The sequence below is a fragment of the Carlito syrichta genome, unplaced genomic scaffold, assembly GCF_000164805.1.
Source record: "Carlito syrichta isolate Samal-C Ts95f unplaced genomic scaffold, Tarsius_syrichta-2.0.1 Scaffold305546, whole genome shotgun sequence".
Classification (NCBI taxonomy): Eukaryota; Metazoa; Chordata; class Mammalia; order Primates; family Tarsiidae; genus Carlito; species Carlito syrichta.
Window position 1 is genome coordinate 950,802 of NW_007249642.1, and position 16,531 is coordinate 967,332.

Sequence of the window (16,531 nt, forward strand, 5' to 3'; positions counted from 1 at the left end):
CACATGTGAAATGAAGATAGTTATCCTATTCCATGGCTGCTATAAATCTCAAATGAATTGACACATGTATATCACATGGAACGGTACCTGGAACACAGCAAGCATACCATGTTAAGTAGAGTCATCAAGAAAAGAGATTTCTTCTCACCAATCTGGCTCTGAATCACTTCTAACGTTATTCTGAGTACCATTATCTTTCATTTTAACATTTTCCACTCCTTCAAAGACCCTTCAGAATATGTGTATGTCTCCAGCATTTTTTGACACAGAACACAACCCAGTCCAGTCAGAAGACAGACGAAGGCACGGCTGTACCACAGATGGACCAGATGCAGGCCCTGATTCCATAAGGCTTGTTCTTAGTTCCAACACTGTGTCATGGGAACTCCCGTGTCCTAGTTTTGGGGTTTTAAAAAAATGATAGACTCAAATTTGTAAACAAAGGTTAAGTGATCAGCTCCAATGTCTCATATGGCTCTATCAGCAACTGTGAGGGGCTTCATTTGGGTACCCCTGAGACTCCAGGCCCAGGATGAGGACACTGTCTGCTTTGAGCCATTTCCTCAGGAAGGCATCACCTGGGAGACTCTACCTGGGGAGCTTCACAAGCAGGCCGGGCCAGCTCTCTCCCTGTGCTACTGGGCAGCTGTCCAGAAGCCAGGCGGGGCCCTGAGATCTCTGCCCATACTGCCTAAGACCAGAGTCCACTTTGCTCCATCAGGGGACTTTCCTGCCCATGGGAGAGCTTGACCTCTCCAGTCCACTAAGATGTCTGTACCCTGGGCCTGGGGGTTCAAGGGCTTCAAGGGGACCTGCCTCACAACTACTCACAGGAGCCTCTCCTTCATCTGAGCTGCTGAGGACCTATGATGTTTCTCTACACCCAAGTCTGTCTTCACATTTCTTCCAGAAACTTCCAGGTATTACTGCATGTGTCCTTTTCTGTTTTCCAACAAGGTTTTAGGTATCTTCATAATTCTCTTTTCTTATTGATCTTTTTAACCAATAGTGCACACAGAAGTGGTAAAAAAAATGAGAGTTAATTGCAGGAAGACCAACCTCTTCCCCATCTCTCGGCAGTCCTGATTAAATGGAGGTTTTCTAGTGTTTCTTTAAAAATAGACTAATATGTCAAATTAACTGAAGAGGCATGTTACACTTTACATATTCTGAGCTGTGGACTAGGCTGGGTGAAAGAGAGGCTCTTTTGTGGGTCCCAGGACCTTCCTGCCACCCCCTGCCATCAGTCTGCAGTGGACGCCTAGACAGAGGTGCCAGCCCAGCTCCAAGGACACACAGGGGCTGAGAGAGGGATGAGGACAGAGAGACAGAGGACCTGGGCAGGGCAGTCAGGGGAGGGCAGGAGCCCTGGACTGCCCCGGGGTCAGAGGTCATGGCACACGGTCCCCCACACCAGCCTCTGGCAGTATTTGTGAAGTGGGGTGGAAACCTCCTGGCATGTCATCCCCACAGTGCAATGTGACATGCTCTGCAAGAGCTGTACCCCAGTATCCTTCACACATACAGGTTGTCACGGTGTGGGATCCAGCTTGGAACATAGCCTATAGTCCTGGGGCCCTGAGTTGAGAGACTCTGACTACAGCAGGGACAAAGAAGCCCAGTAGGTGTAGTCTAGACACACTGGCTATGCCCTAGCCTATGGTGGACAGACCATTCTGGAAGCCTTTCTTTTTTCTTTTTTTGAGTTGGAGTCTCACTCTGTCACCCAGACTGGAGTGCAGTGGCCGCTCCCGGCCACCGTAGCCTTGACCTGCTGGGCTCCGGCGATCCTTCCGCCTCAGCCTTCCAAGTAGCTGAAACTACAGGCATGTGCTATCATGCCCAGCTAATTTTTGATTTATGGTAGAGATGAGGTCTCGCTCTGGAAGCCTTTCAACCTTCCTACTCCAGGGCACGATGTCAGAGGGTTTTTTTTTTTTTTTTTGCCTCCAAGCCTCCTGCTTTCACCTCATCCCTCCACAGGGCGCTATTTTATACAACCCACAAGGAATGGTTGCCTTATGGTAGTTGTATTGTAGGATGTGGGGTCTACCCACATCTAACCCCATTCAGTTGGTTGTTCAGGGATTGCAAATTTTAAAAGACAGCCATACTCAGGGATAGGATTAAAACGGCCAACGTGAGGCATCTAAAATATGTTTTTTCTATGGAGTTAACCAAGACAGAGTTTCCTCAGTACTCAGAGAGGAACGGGGCCAGCAGCATGCCCCACAACTCTTCAAAGGAGTGATAATGAACACAAAGAAGAGACAAATCCACCAGCCTGGTCTGGAACTGTCTGGACTCTTGCCTGCACCACCAGAGTCCACCAGCAACTTCCAAACGCTGTGGGGAAGGTGAGTGAGGGAAATTCAGGAGTCCTGTGCTCCTGCTGTGAACTTGCAGGATCCCCTGCCTCTCCCCCAGTCATGCTCTGCCATGGAGTGGTGCAGGAAAAAAACCCTCAAGCAGCACCAGCCACCATTTCCCAGGAACTTAATCTTTGCAGGGTGGAGCAGCTGCTTTCCAGCCAGCTTGAAAGACAACAGGCCCCAAGGGCAAACTTGCAGCTGCAGACAGTTCATGGCTGGGCAGGGTGTCTGAGAACACCTGAGACCCTAAGGCCACCTGCACCTTGACATTCATTCAGCTCACAGATTGCCTGAGGCCAAGGCAGGAGCTGGGTGGGTCATGTTGCCACAGCAACCTCTCACTTCCCTTCCTGAACTCCTCTGTGCCTGCTCTGCACAGCAGTTACTCTCGTGGCCTGGGGCTCCCTCCTAATCCCCAATGGGGCAGCTAAGAGTGCACCCTTGCAGGGTGCTTCAGCTCCTTTCCTCTTCACTACCCCAGAAAGCTCAAAAGAGAAAAGCTGGGAAATCCCCCAAGTCCCACCCTTGGCCTAGGCTGGCTGGGCATTTCCTTGGAGCAGCATTCCCCAAGGAGAAACCCTACAACCACCATCGTAGCCAGCTTTCTCCCATAAGCGCCACCTCCTGGCCAGAGGTCAGCAGTACAGCAGTACATCTGATAACAATACCGTGGCTTTGGGAAAGGCCAGATCTCAAACACCTGCTAAAAACACCTTTTCAGGTCACTCAGGATGCCATGAGTCAGAGCAGGTATCTAGCACAGGGCTGCCGCAGCTGGCAACTGAGAAACACACCACACCACAGATATATATATAAACCAAGAGGACCCTACAGTACCTATGTGAGCCCCTGCCAACCTCAAATAAGAAGAAATAGTCTACCCAAATGAGAATAAACCAGGAAAATAATTCTGACAATATGAAAAAGCAGTTCTCCAGCAGCCCCAAAGACCACACCAACTCTTCAACAATGAACCCTGACCAAAATGAAATTTTTGAAATTCCAGACACAGAATTCAAAAGATTGATGATAAAATTGGTCAATGAACTTCAGGAAAAAATTGAAAACCAACTGAAATAAATTTTAAAAAACTATTCAGGACATGAATGAAAAATTCTCCAAACAGACACCTTAAAAAAAAAAAAAGCTGAAATTCTGGAAATGAAAGAATTATTTAGTGAATACGAAAAGTAGTGAAAAGTTTTAACAGTAGACTAGAACAAGCAGAAGAAGGGATGTCAGAACTTGAAGGCAAGGTTTTTTAAATTAATCAAACAATAATAAAAAAAGAATCAAGAGAACAGACCAAAGTCTCCAAAAATATGGGATTATATAAATCGTCCAAACCTAAGAATCACAGGTGTTCCTGAAAAAGAAGAGAAAGCAACAGGTTTGGAAAACCTGTTTGAGAGAATAATGGAAGAAAACTTTCTTGGCCTTGTCAGAGATGTAAACATTCAGATGCAAGAACCCCCAGGAGACTCATCGCAAAAAGTCATCCCCAAGGCATATAATCATCTAGTTATGCAAAGTTAATGTAAAGGAAAGAATGTTATCAGCAGTAAGACAAAAGCATAAAATAACTTACAAAGACAAACCTATCAGACTAACCCCAGACTTCTCAGAAGATACTCTATAAGCCAGTAGAGTATCTTCGATCTTCTCAAACAGAATAACAGTCAGTCAAGGATTTTTTATCTTGCAAAACTAAGTTTTATAAATGAAGGAGAAATGAAATCTTTCTCAAACAAGTAAACACTGAGAGAATTTGTAAGCACTAGACCATAGCTCTACAAGAAATACTCAGAGGAGTTCTAAATACTGAAACAAAAGTTCGAAATATACCAGTAGAAAAACATTGGAAATCATGAAGCTCACAGACCTTATGGAACACCAACACAATAAAGAAAATAAATAAATAAATAAAGCAACCAGAGAACCACCAGCATGATGAATGTAACAGCACTCTACATATTGTTAATAACTCTAAGCCTAAATGATCTCAATGCCCTGCTAAAAAAAGATATAGACTGGCAGAATGGATTTAAAATAACACAACCCAAGTATCTGCTGCCTTCAGGAGACTTGCCTTGCTAGCTCACAAAGACTCCTATAGACTCAAGGAAAAGGGGTAGGGAAAACATTCCTTGCAAACGGTAACTAAAAACAAGCAGGGGCAGCCATTCTTATATCAGATAAAACAGACTTTAAGTTAACAACAGTAAAAAAAGACAAAGATGGTTATTATATAATGCTAAAGGGATTAGTCTAATGAGAAAACATAACAATTTTAAATATATTTAAATTCTACTTGACCTAAAAAAAGAGACAGCAATACAGTAATAGTAGGAAACTTCAATACCCCACTGATAGCAATAGACAGATCATCAAGGCAGAAAGTTAAAAAGAAACATTGAAGCTGGGCTCAGTGGCTCAGCCTGTAATCCTGCGCCTTTGGGAGGCTGAGGTGAGTGGATTGCCTGAGCCCGCGGGTTCAAGACCCGCCTGGGCAGCGAGACCTCATCTCTACAATAAATCAAAAAATCAGCCGGGCATGGTAGCGCATGCCTGTAATTCCAGCTACTCGGAAGGCTGAGGCGGAAGGATTGCTGGAGCCCAGCAGGTCGAGGCTGCAGTAGCCGGGAGCGGCCACTGCACTCCAGTCTGGGCGACAAAATGAGACTCCAATTCAAAAAAAAAAAAAAAAAGAAACATTGAAATAAACCAGACTTTACAGCAAATGGAACTAACATATTTCTAGAGAACATTCCAGCCCCAAACTATGGAATATACATTTTTCTCATCAGCACATGGAACATTCTCCAAGACAGACTATATGATAGGCCACAAATCAAGTTTCAATAAATTTTTAAAAAATCAAAATCATGTCAAGCACCTTCTCAGACCACAGTGGAAAAAAACTAGAAATTAACTCCAAGAAGAACTCAGGAAAACAAACAAAAACATGGAAGTTAAGCAATCTACTCCTGAATGATCTTTGGGTCACTAAAGTTGGAAATTAAAAAATTTCTCAAAATGAATGAGAACAAAAGTTATTAAAATCTGTAGCCAAAACTATGCTCAGAAAAAAATTTATAGGACTTAAGGCCAACATTAATGAGACTGAAAGATCACATATTGACAACCTAACATCACATCTCAAAGAACTAGAAAAACACGAACAAACCAAACCCAAAGCTAGCAGAAGAAAAGAAATAATAAAGATCAGAGCAGAACTAAATGAAACTGAAATTTAAAAAAATACAAACAATCAATTGATAGACCACTAGCTCGATTAATTAAGAAATAAAGAGAGAAGATTCAAAATAGCTCCATCAGAAATGAAAATGGAGATATGACAATTGATACAATGGAAACAAACTTGACAATCTAGAGGAAAGAAATAAATTCTTGGAAACACACAACCCCCAAACCTTGAATCAGGAAGAAATAAAAACCCTGAATAAACCAACAATGAATAGAGAGATTGAAACAGTAATTAGAAGTCTCCCAACAACAACAAGAAGCCCAGGACCCAATGGATTAATAGCTAATTCTACCAGACCTTCAAAGAAAAACTAATACCACTTTTACTGAAGCTATTCCACAAGATTGAAGAGGAGGAAATCCTCCCTAACTCATTCTATGAGGCCAGTATCACTCTAACACCAAAGCCAGGAAAAGATACAACAACAACAAAGAAAACTACAGACCAATATCCTCTATGAACACAGACACGAGCATCTTCAACAAAATATCAACAAACCAAATTCAACAGGACATGGAAAAAGAATACACGGTGACCAAGTGGAATGCAAGTGTGGTTCAGCATACACAAGTCAATAAACATGACTTACTACATAAACAGAATGAAAAAAAAAAAGATTATTTCAATAAATGCAGAAAAAACATTTGATAAAATTCTGCATCCCTTCATGATAAAAACCCCCAGCAAAATAGGCATAGATGGAACATTCCTCAAAATAATAAAAGCTATATATGATAAACGCATCATCAATGTCAATCATCCTGAATAGAGAAAAGTTGAACACATTTCCCCTCAGAACTGGAACAAGGCAAGGATGCCCACTTTCACCATTCTTACTCAATATAGTACTAGAAGTCCTAGCTAGACCAATCAGACAAGACAAAAAAAAGGGCGTATCCAAATTGGAAAAGAAGAAACCGATCTATCTCTGTATGCCAACTATACAATATTTTACCTAGAGGATCCAAAAGACTCCTGGACTTGATACATGAATTTGGTACAGTTTCAGGATACAAAATCAACACACACAAATCAGTAGCACTGCTATAAACCAATAGCGACCAACCTGAGAATCAAATCAATAACTCAGTTCCATTTACAAGCCGGGCTTGGTGGCTCAGCCTGTAATCCCATGCTTTGGGAGGCTGAGGTGAGTGGATTGCCTGAGCCAGCGAGTTCGAGACCCGCCTGGGCAACTTGGCGAGACCTCGTCTCAACAATAAATCAAAAAAGTAACCGGGCGTGGTAGTGCATGCCTGTAGTTCCAGCTACTTGGAAGGCTGAGGTGGAAGGATCGCCGGAGCCCAGCAGGTCGAGGCTGCAGTGGCCAGGAGCGGCCACTGCACTCCAGTCTGGGTGACAGAGTGAGACTCCCACTCAAAAACAAACAAACAAACATTTACAATAGCAGCCAAAAAGCTAAAATACCTAGGAATGTATTTAACCAAGGAAATAAAAGATCTTTACACAGAGAGCTACAAAACTCTGATGACAGCAACTGCAGATGACATAAATAAATGGAGAAACATACCATGCTCTTGGGTTGGAAGAATCAATATTATTAAAATGGCCATATTACTCAAAGTAGTCTGCAGATTCAGTGCAATCCTTATCAAACTACCAATGTCATTTTTCACAGTTAGAAAAAACAATCCTAAAATTCAAATGGGAACAAAAAAAAAGCCAGAATAGCCAAAGCAATCCTAAGCAAAATGAACACAGCTGGAGGCATCACATTACTTGACTTCAAATTATAATATTAGGCTGTAGTAACTAAAACAGCAGACAGTACAGGAGCGGACACATGGACCAATGGAACAGAATAGAAAATCCAGAAATAAATAATAAATAATACTAAATAAATAAATAATAGAAAACTCAGAAATAAATCCAAATACCTACAATCAACTGATCTTTTAAAAAGCAGACAAAAACATACACTGGGGAAAGGACACCCTATTCAACAAATGGTGCTGGGACAATTGGGTAGCTACATGCAGAAAGATGAAACCTGATTCCTATCTTTCTCCATATACAAAAATTAACTCAAGATGAATTAAAGACTTAAATGTCAGACCTGAAACCATAAAATCCTAGAAGAAATCCTAGGAAAACTCTTCTGGACATTGGCCAAGGCAAAGAATGTATGGCTGAAATCCCAAAAGCAAATACAACAAAAACAAAAAAAAGTGAGACTTAGTTAAACTAAAAAACTTCTGCACAGCAAAAGAAATAATCAACAGAGCAAATGGTCAACCTATAGTATGGGAGAAAATATTCTCAAGGACTAATATCTAGAATCTACAAAGAATTCAAACAAATCAGCAAGAAAAAAGGTAAATAACACCACTAAAAAGTGACCAAATGACATGAACAGACATTTCTCAAAAGAAGATATACAAATGACCAACAAACATGAAAAAATGCTCAACATCATTCATAATCAGGGAAATGCAAATTAGAACCACAGCAAGATAACACCTTATACCAGTCAGAATGGCCATCATTAAAAAAATAAAAAAACAATAGATGCTGGTGCAGATGCAGAGAAAAGGGAACGTTTATAAACTGTTGGTGGGAGTGTAAATTAGTGCAACCTCTATGGAAAGAGGTATGGAGATTTCTCGAGAAACTAAAAGTAGATCTGCCATTTGATTCAGCAGTCCCACTTCTAGGCATCTACCTAAAAAGACAGAGATTGTCGTATGAAAAGGACACCTGCACTCACATGTTCGCTGTGGCAGAATTCACAATAGCAAAGATGTGGAATCAATCTAAATGCTCGGCAACAAATCAGTGGATAATGAAAATGTGGTATTTATACACTATGGAATACTGCTAAGCTCTCAAAAAGAATGAAATAATGTCTTTTGCAGCAACTTGGATGGAATTGGAGAACATCATTATAAGTGAACTAACTCAGAAACAGAAAAAACCAACAACAGTGCATGCTTTTACTTGTAAGTAGGAGCTAAACTAAGAATATGCAAAGACATGGAGAATGGTATAATGGACACTGGAGACCCGGAACAGGGAAGAGGTAGAGGGACAAAAGAAAAATCACCTATCGAGTGCAGTGTGCATAGGTTGCGGGGTGGGGTGGGCATACATAAAACCCAAACCAAAAACTATTCAAAGCTAATGAGATTTTTTTTAAAAAATAAAATTTTGTAAAAAGACAACCATACTCAAAGTTCACAAGTGCTTAAAACCCAGGAATCCAATTTCATATTTCAGCTACGAAATGTATCAATGAAGCACTAAGGTCATCAGTAAACACGAAATGGCTTATTTTTCCATTTACTGATAAACGTGTGATCTGTTTTACAATATGAGTCTTCTAGAGAGGGGAACCAAAGGGGTCCCACCAACAGGCCCCCGTGACCTGGCCATCATCTCCCAGGGAAGGGCCAGCCAGCTCTCAGCTCCGAATCCCCTCACCAGTCCGGTGCCTGCACACACTTGTCTGTCAGATAAAGGGACAAACAGGTGATGAAGTGGCACAGACCGGCCTTTTCCCGTCACCCCTCAGATCGCGTTCCACGTGGATCACCCGCAGCCTACTCTGAAGGTGTGCTGGGCATTTCCCCTGCCGGCTGCAGCCTCGGGCTTGGCCAGGCCGGCCCTCGTGGGCACCTGCGGGCAACCCACAGGCGGGGCTCCTCACCTGCCATGTCGATGGCGAAGGGCCTGTCTGCTCTCCAGCCGGTGTACCAGCCGACCACCTTGCCGTTCTCCACCAGGGGGCGCTCGTAGCGCCGCCCGCCGACCAGGCCCACCGGCCACACGGCGACCTTGCGCGTAGTCCGCATCTGCGAGGGGACAAGCGACGGGTGTCAGTGCCCTTCGGAAGGGCAGGGAGAGGAATGTGGGCGGCAAGTCGAAGGGCCCGTGCACAGCCCTCCCAGGGACAGGCGCCACCCCATCCGGGGCATGGGACCGTGCAGGGCCACCACCATCAACAGCTGGCAGCTGGGAGGTGAGGGAAATAAGGGGTGTCGATGCCCAGACACCACTTAGGAAGCTGTAACTGCCGGGCGATTTCTGATTGTTTCCAATGGGGGGTCTCTGAACAACACTTGCGTTCGGCCAAGCGTGAAGGGTTATTTCCTCTTTAGGAAACATCCCTCAGAACAGGCTGGGGAAGGCCCCTTCTCTGAGTGTTGTCTTGCTGTTGATACAGGGAGATCATGACCAGGACATTAACAACAGGATCCAGATACAGAACAGACCCTAGGCACCTTCTGGTATGACACAGCCCATGCCCTAAAAGATGCCTGCCTTTCCAGGGTGACCATGCAGAGAGGAGCAGGCCACAGGGCAGACGGCACCACATATCCTTGGCACACATGGGATCGGGGGACATAGCCGCACCCAAGCCACCTGCTGGGTTTCCTCCAGGGAATGGCGTGCCCACATGGAAGCTCACAGGCACCAGGCAGTCTTGAGGAATCGCCTTCCAGGGGTGTGAGCAGCCAGGGGTCTCTCAGTGCAGCCCAGAAGGGGCCCCTCAGACAGACGCACACCATGGGCCATGGCTAGCCAGCACAGCCAGCTGGCTTCCAGGCACCCTCCCAGCTGGGTGGACAGGGACAGGGACAGAAGCCACAGCTGCGAGAAGTGCCTTGCGTCCAGTGCCAATACTTTACATTTTATCTGCTAGAGATCTGGACTGGGTTGTGATCACCCACTAGAGAATGATCACCAGTCAAGGAATGTTCAAGACAGGAAGAAAACTGACACCCCCCGGAAGGATTTTCAAGTACAGCTGAAGCCAAAGTCACTATTAGAGAGTAAATGTCCCTGGAAGCTTCCAGTAGTCCAGCATCCTGATTCTACTTCTCACGATCCCTCCCTGCTCCAAAAAGGGGATGTGAGAGTGTGACCTGTGCAGGGAAGGAGCCTCACTGCGTGGGTGTCCTTAGACTTCAAATGATTAGACCTTTATCCTCTCTGCCCCCTTTTCAATACGTTAGTCACAATGGTCCCATGTGAGCTTGTACCAACTTGGATGGCGATTTCTCAGAGCTCTGTGAAGTGTGTCAGATCCTAGGCCCGAGCCTGCTGCTTGCAGAGGCTCGGCTCACTCATGGCCCTGGTGGCCAGGAACACGGCTCTTGAAGCATCCCCATGGATAAGGCAGCTCTGCCTGCCTGGGCATAATAGCAACTTTCCTTCCGGGTGGGCAAGGGGCACCTGTGTGGCCTGTCCCCAATCACACCCTCAACTCCAAGTCTCCAGTGGGGTTCCCTGGGCACGAATATGTACACCTGTAGCCACACCGTCGCTGCTGGAGGGAAGGTGTGCTCGGGATCCCTCAGGGAAGGGGGAGGACACGGAAGTAGGCATATGGCTCCTGGACCCTGGGTGAAGGCTGCTTCTTCATGACCCACCCTGGTGGTGTTACTGCACCCAGCATGCATCTTGGCCATGAGTGCAACTAGATGCTGAGTGTTGTTGGTCCTGGTAAGTCACCAAACATGGTGGTCTCAGGATCCCTGAAATACTGATATAGAATAAAATACACTTTTAATTTATTTTTATTTATTTATTTATTTTGAGTTGGAGTCTCACTCGGTCGCCCAGACTGGAGTGCAGTGGCCACTCCCGGCCACCGCAGCCTCGACCTGCTGGGCTCCGGCGATCCTTCCGCCTCCGCCTTCCGAGTAGCCGGAATTACAGGCACGCGTTACCACGCCCGGCTGATTTTTGATTTATTGTAGAGATGAGGTCTCGCTGCCCAGGCGGGTCCCGAACCCGCGGGCTCAGGCAATCCACTCACCTCAGCTTCCCAAAGGCACGGGATTACAGGCTGAGCCACCAAGCCCGGCTAAAATACACTTTTTAAAGTGTAAAACTTGACACATTTTGACATCTGCAGATGCCATGAAATCACAACCGAGACAACGCACCATAGCCAGCACCCCCCAAAATTCCCCTGTGCCCCCTTTTAGCCCATCCTTTCATTCTGCCACAACCCCAGCCCCAGGAAACCCTGACTTTTCTGTCACTGTACTTTAGTTTGCATTTTCTAGAATTTTCTATGAATGTAATCACTCAGCATGTAGGGGTGTGTGAGCTTAAATACAGCTTTCACTCGGCAAGACTCATCCACTCATAACACACATTAATAATTCATAGCCCCATGTTGTGGAACCGTGTTCTATTGTGTAGACCACACCACACATGTGCATTCACCTGCTGAGGGACGTGTGGGTTGTTCTGAGCTTGTGGCTATTACAGACAAAGCTGCCCTAATATGTGTGTACACGTTTGTGTGGATTTGTTTTTATAAATATCCAGGAGTGGAATGGCTGGATCATACAGTAGGCGTACACTTCAGTTTTTTAGAAACCGCAAGATCAATAATCTCCCGAGTGGCTGTGCCATCTTACACACCCCATAGTGTGTACGAGTGCCCCAGTCCCTCCACATCCTCACCATCACGTGGGAGGGTCACCTTCTAGCTGAGCAGTTCTCGTGGGTCTTAGGGGTATCTCTCACAGCTGTCCCCTGCAATCTCTCACGGCTGTCACCTGCACTACTCTGGTGACTACTGATGCCAAATGTCTGTCTCTTCCTGTGCTCATTGCCATCTGTGTCTCTTCTTTGTTAAAAAGTCTGTTCAAATTGCTCACCCATTTTTAATAACTGGTTTTCTTACTATTGAGTTTTGAGAGTTCTGCGTCCCAGTCTTTTATGGAATAATTGGTTTATACGTTTTTATCCCCAGTGTGTCACTCACCTTTTCATTCTCAGAACAGTGTCTTTTGAAGAACAGAAGTTTCCAGGTCAAAGAAGCTCTACTATCAACGTGTTTTCTATGGATCATGCTTTTGGTGTTGTGTCTAAAATATTTTTGCCAAATTGAAGGTGTTCTCCTTTCTAGAAGTATGCTTTTAGGTCATACATTTAGTTTATGGCCCATTTTCAGTTAATTTCATATATGACATTTTTTTTTCTCTCTCTCTGATGATCCAGTTGTTCCAAATACGGCGATCTGTCCAGGAAAAACTGACCTGCCTTTGCCCCTTTGTCAAAACTCAGTGTGAACTTCCGTGTGGGTTTATTTTTGAGTGCTCTATTCTGATCGGTCCATGTGGTGATCTTGACACCAGTGCCACACTGTCTTGGTTTACCATAGCTTTATAACGATCTTAGGCAGTGTCAAGCCTTAACTTTGTACTCCATTTTCAATGTTGTTTTGATGGCTCTAGGTTCTTTCCATCTCCATATGAATTTCAGTCAGCTGATCAATTCCAGCAAATTTTGATGGAGATTGCATTGAATCTACATATCAGTTTGGTGATGTCTTAATAATAGAGTCATCTTACCCATAAACGTGATCTCTCTCAACGTTTATTGAGGCCTCTGCTTTCTCTCAGCAGTATTTTGGTGATTTAATTCATAAATCAAAATTAACCTGCAACACTTTTGTATCCTAGGTCTTCTCCAAAGATGGGACAAAAACCCAGAAAATTTACTAAAGTTTTCATGAAAATATAGTCTCCTCGCAGCTCACTCATGTCCCCTCAGGCTCTGTCCCCTCCCAAACTGCAGAAATGAAAATATTTCCACTTTTTGGTCTTATATGTCAAAAATGCCAAACATACACACAAAAGTCAAGTTAAATCTAATACATATTTTTTTAAAGTAGCAGAATGACTATACATAAAAACATTTAAGAAAATAGTACTATGGTTTCTCTTGGAGGCGGGAAGTTGTTTCCTTAAAATAGCTACAAATTTTCAGCTCCAAAACTGCTTTTGCCCAGAGTGTTAAAGTTTCAAATCTGTGAAAACTTGGAGGGCAGACCCCATTTCAGACTTCTGTGTCCCCTTCTGAGTACATACAGTTGTGCCCTCCACACAGCGGATGCCAAAACTTACACGTGGGCTGCACGTCCCAGGCACCCAGTCTGTGCCTGTGCCAGACGTTTTCTGAACCAAAAAGGAACACAAGAAGTGGAGGGACAAAAGGCTGACATGGTTTTAAAGGGGGAAAAGAGAAAAGTCATCAAACAGCAAAACAGACTAAAACTGCCAGGCCACGGAAAAGGGGACAATGACACACAGCCACAGGGTGAGACATGTTTTGTGGCAGATATTCCACTCTAGCCAGGCCCCAATGGACACCCACAGAACGCAGGAGGCCTGGCCTCCAACACCAGGATGGATCCCAGGTAAGCCTTACGTTTCTGCAGCCATCTCATGCCAGTGGACACAGGCTGTGTCCAGCACACCCAGGCTCAGAGCTGACCTCTTGGTCTTTTATTTTTTTCTTTTGAGTTGGAGTCTCACTCTATCACCCGGACTGGAGTGCAGTAGCACACTCCCAGCCACTGCAGCCTCGACCTGCTGGGCTCAGGAGATCCTCCCGTCTCAGCCTTCCAAGTAGCCGTAACTACAGGCGCGCACTATTGTGCCTGGCTAATTTTTTATTTATTGTAGAGACGAGGTCTCACCAAGTTGCCTGGGTGGGTCTTGAACCCGTGGGCTCAGGCAATCCACTTGCCTCGGCCTTCCAAAGTGCTGGGATTAATAGGCTGAGCCACTGAGCCCGGCTCTCTTGGTCTTTACTACCTCCCAGGGCCAGGTGTGGCTGGGGAGACAATGACTGCTTAATCAGGTGACATCACCGAGACAGGCTTCCAAGTGTGCTACGCATTGAATATTGTCAGATGAACAGTTGAGCAATGTAGAAAGATCTAGTCATCCTCACTGTGTCTGCACTGCTCTGAGACAGGTGGCCATGTGGCCTCTGCACCACAGAGAGCGCCAACACGGCCATAGAGTGTCCTTGTCCCCACATCGGCCTCTGCTCCACATCCTTCCATGCAAGCCATGCTCCCTTGTGCTCCTCAGAGCCCCCTTTTCTGAGGGGAAAATGTAATGACAACCATGAGTATTGCACAAAAGTGCCCTCAGATAACCAGAACATTCTCAATATTTAAAAGCTTTGTGCCTCGTTTAACATGAAGCAACAGTTACATCTCAGGTGTGGCATAAGTGGCCACTATGAACTCCAAGACAGGAGTGCCACGATGGGTGTCCTGCTGCAGATGGGTGAGTCATAGGAGCTAGGATATCACAGCAGGCCACCCTGGTGCCATCTCTTGGCTCTCAACCTCAACATCGTGGTCCCGCACACTCTTACACAGCCTCCCTGGAGTGGGCAGGGCTCAGTGTTCAGCCACACCACAGCCAGAGTCATGTCCTCAGGCACGAAGGCCACAGGGGACACACAGGACCCACCCTGGTGACCCCCCACCCTTCAAGCCAGACACGCTACACGGGCCCAGGGCTGATGGCATGTGTTTACCTCACTGTGACCTCCAGGAAGGAGGAAAGTCCCATGACTCCACGTTGGTGACCCTCAATGACAACCAGCTCCTGTCCCTCGAACCAGTGTTTCCCTGTAGCTTGAAGCTGTGGCCTTCTGGTCCCTCCCTGGGAAGGCAAACAGTGACTCCAGGGGCTGGGATGCTTTGGAGACCACATGCAGGTGGCCTCAGAATGCCCTCAGCATCCAACAGAAAACATTCGACACATGCCCTTGGCTTCCTTGGAGACATGCCACTAGTTAAAACCTCATTTTAGCCGGGCTCGGTGGCTCAGCCCGTAATCCCACGCCTTTGGGAGGCTGAGGTGAGGGGATTGCCTGAGTCCGCGGGTTCGAGACCCACCTGGGCAGCGAGACCTCATCTCTACAATAAATCAAAAAATCAGCCGGGCGTGGTAGCGCATGCCTGTAATTTGGCTACTGGGAAGGCTGAGGTGGAAGGATCGCCGGAGTCCAGCAGGTCGAGGCTGCGGTGGCCGGGAGTGGCCATTGCACTCCAGTCTGAGCGACAGAGTGAGACTCCAACTCAAAAAAAAAACAAAACCTCATTTTCTCCAAAGGTAAATAAATACAGCTATTGATCTTCTGAAATCTCAAGTGCTACAGACAACTTCAAGGAATGGACTTACAATAAAAAATACAATGGCACTCTCTCCTGTTTTTCAAACTCACAACTTCAGAAGCAAAGAACAAAAGCCACCAAATCCTCTGGGACCCAGTGCCCTAAAAACACAAAGGGAAAAGCATGAGAGTACGTAGGGTAAAGATGAAGACTCAGTGGCGGCTTGGAAGCGAGGGTCCTTTCCCCACGTATGCCATGCCTGAGATGTGACTGTTACTTCGTGTTAAGTGAGTCACAAAACTTTTAGATACTGAGAATGTTCTGGCTATCTGAGAGGACTTCAGCAATACTCATTTAGTAATACTTCATGTATTACTCATGGCTGTCATTACATTTTCTCCTCAGAAGATGAGGCTCTGAGGAGCCCAAGGGAACATGGCTTGTGTGGAAGGATGTGGAGCAGAGGCCAGTGTAGGGGACAAGGACATTCTATGGCTGTGTCTACACTCTGTGTGCTATGGTGACCACCTAGGGTCACGTGGCTACCTGCCTCAGAGCAGTGCAGATATAGCGAGGATGTCTGAATCATTCTATGTTTTTCAGCTGTTCATCTAACAGTTGCCCACTGTCATAGGTGCCTGGCATTTTCCAGGACAGAGCCACACTGTACCACCCAACATGCTGTAGCTTCTTTTAGAACAAGCTGGCAGAGCGGCAACACTGTTCCCTCTCTTTCTCTAACCCCTGCTTCTAGCGACTCACCACCATCTCCTTAAATGGATGTTACACAGCTCAAGGCCACTCATGCCACACAGTCCTTGGCATGACTCCAGGTGGCCCGGATCATCTATCACTTCGGATTTCCACACAGTGCCACTGTTACAGCATGGACTCCTACAGTGCATGAGCAAATTACTTTAAGAGCTAAAAGTCCCAGAAGCCAGAACTGTCCTCAGTGCTACTTTCTCAAGCTCCTCCTATCTCCCT

The 16,531-nt window shown here is 45.6% G+C and overlaps 1 protein-coding gene across 2 annotated transcripts in view; it reads right to left on the reverse strand.

The window, feature by feature from the left end:
* The window catches only part of B3GAT2 (beta-1,3-glucuronyltransferase 2), a 51,152-nt gene that overhangs the window by 7,496 nt on the left and 27,125 nt on the right, over positions 1-16,531 (reverse strand). For both annotated transcript variants that reach the window (XM_021714269.1, XM_008061726.2), the window contains exon 2: positions 9,308-9,452. In XM_021714269.1, the coding sequence (XP_021569944.1) occupies positions 9,308-9,452 (145 nt within the window). The remainder of the gene's footprint in view (positions 1-9,307; positions 9,453-16,531) is intronic.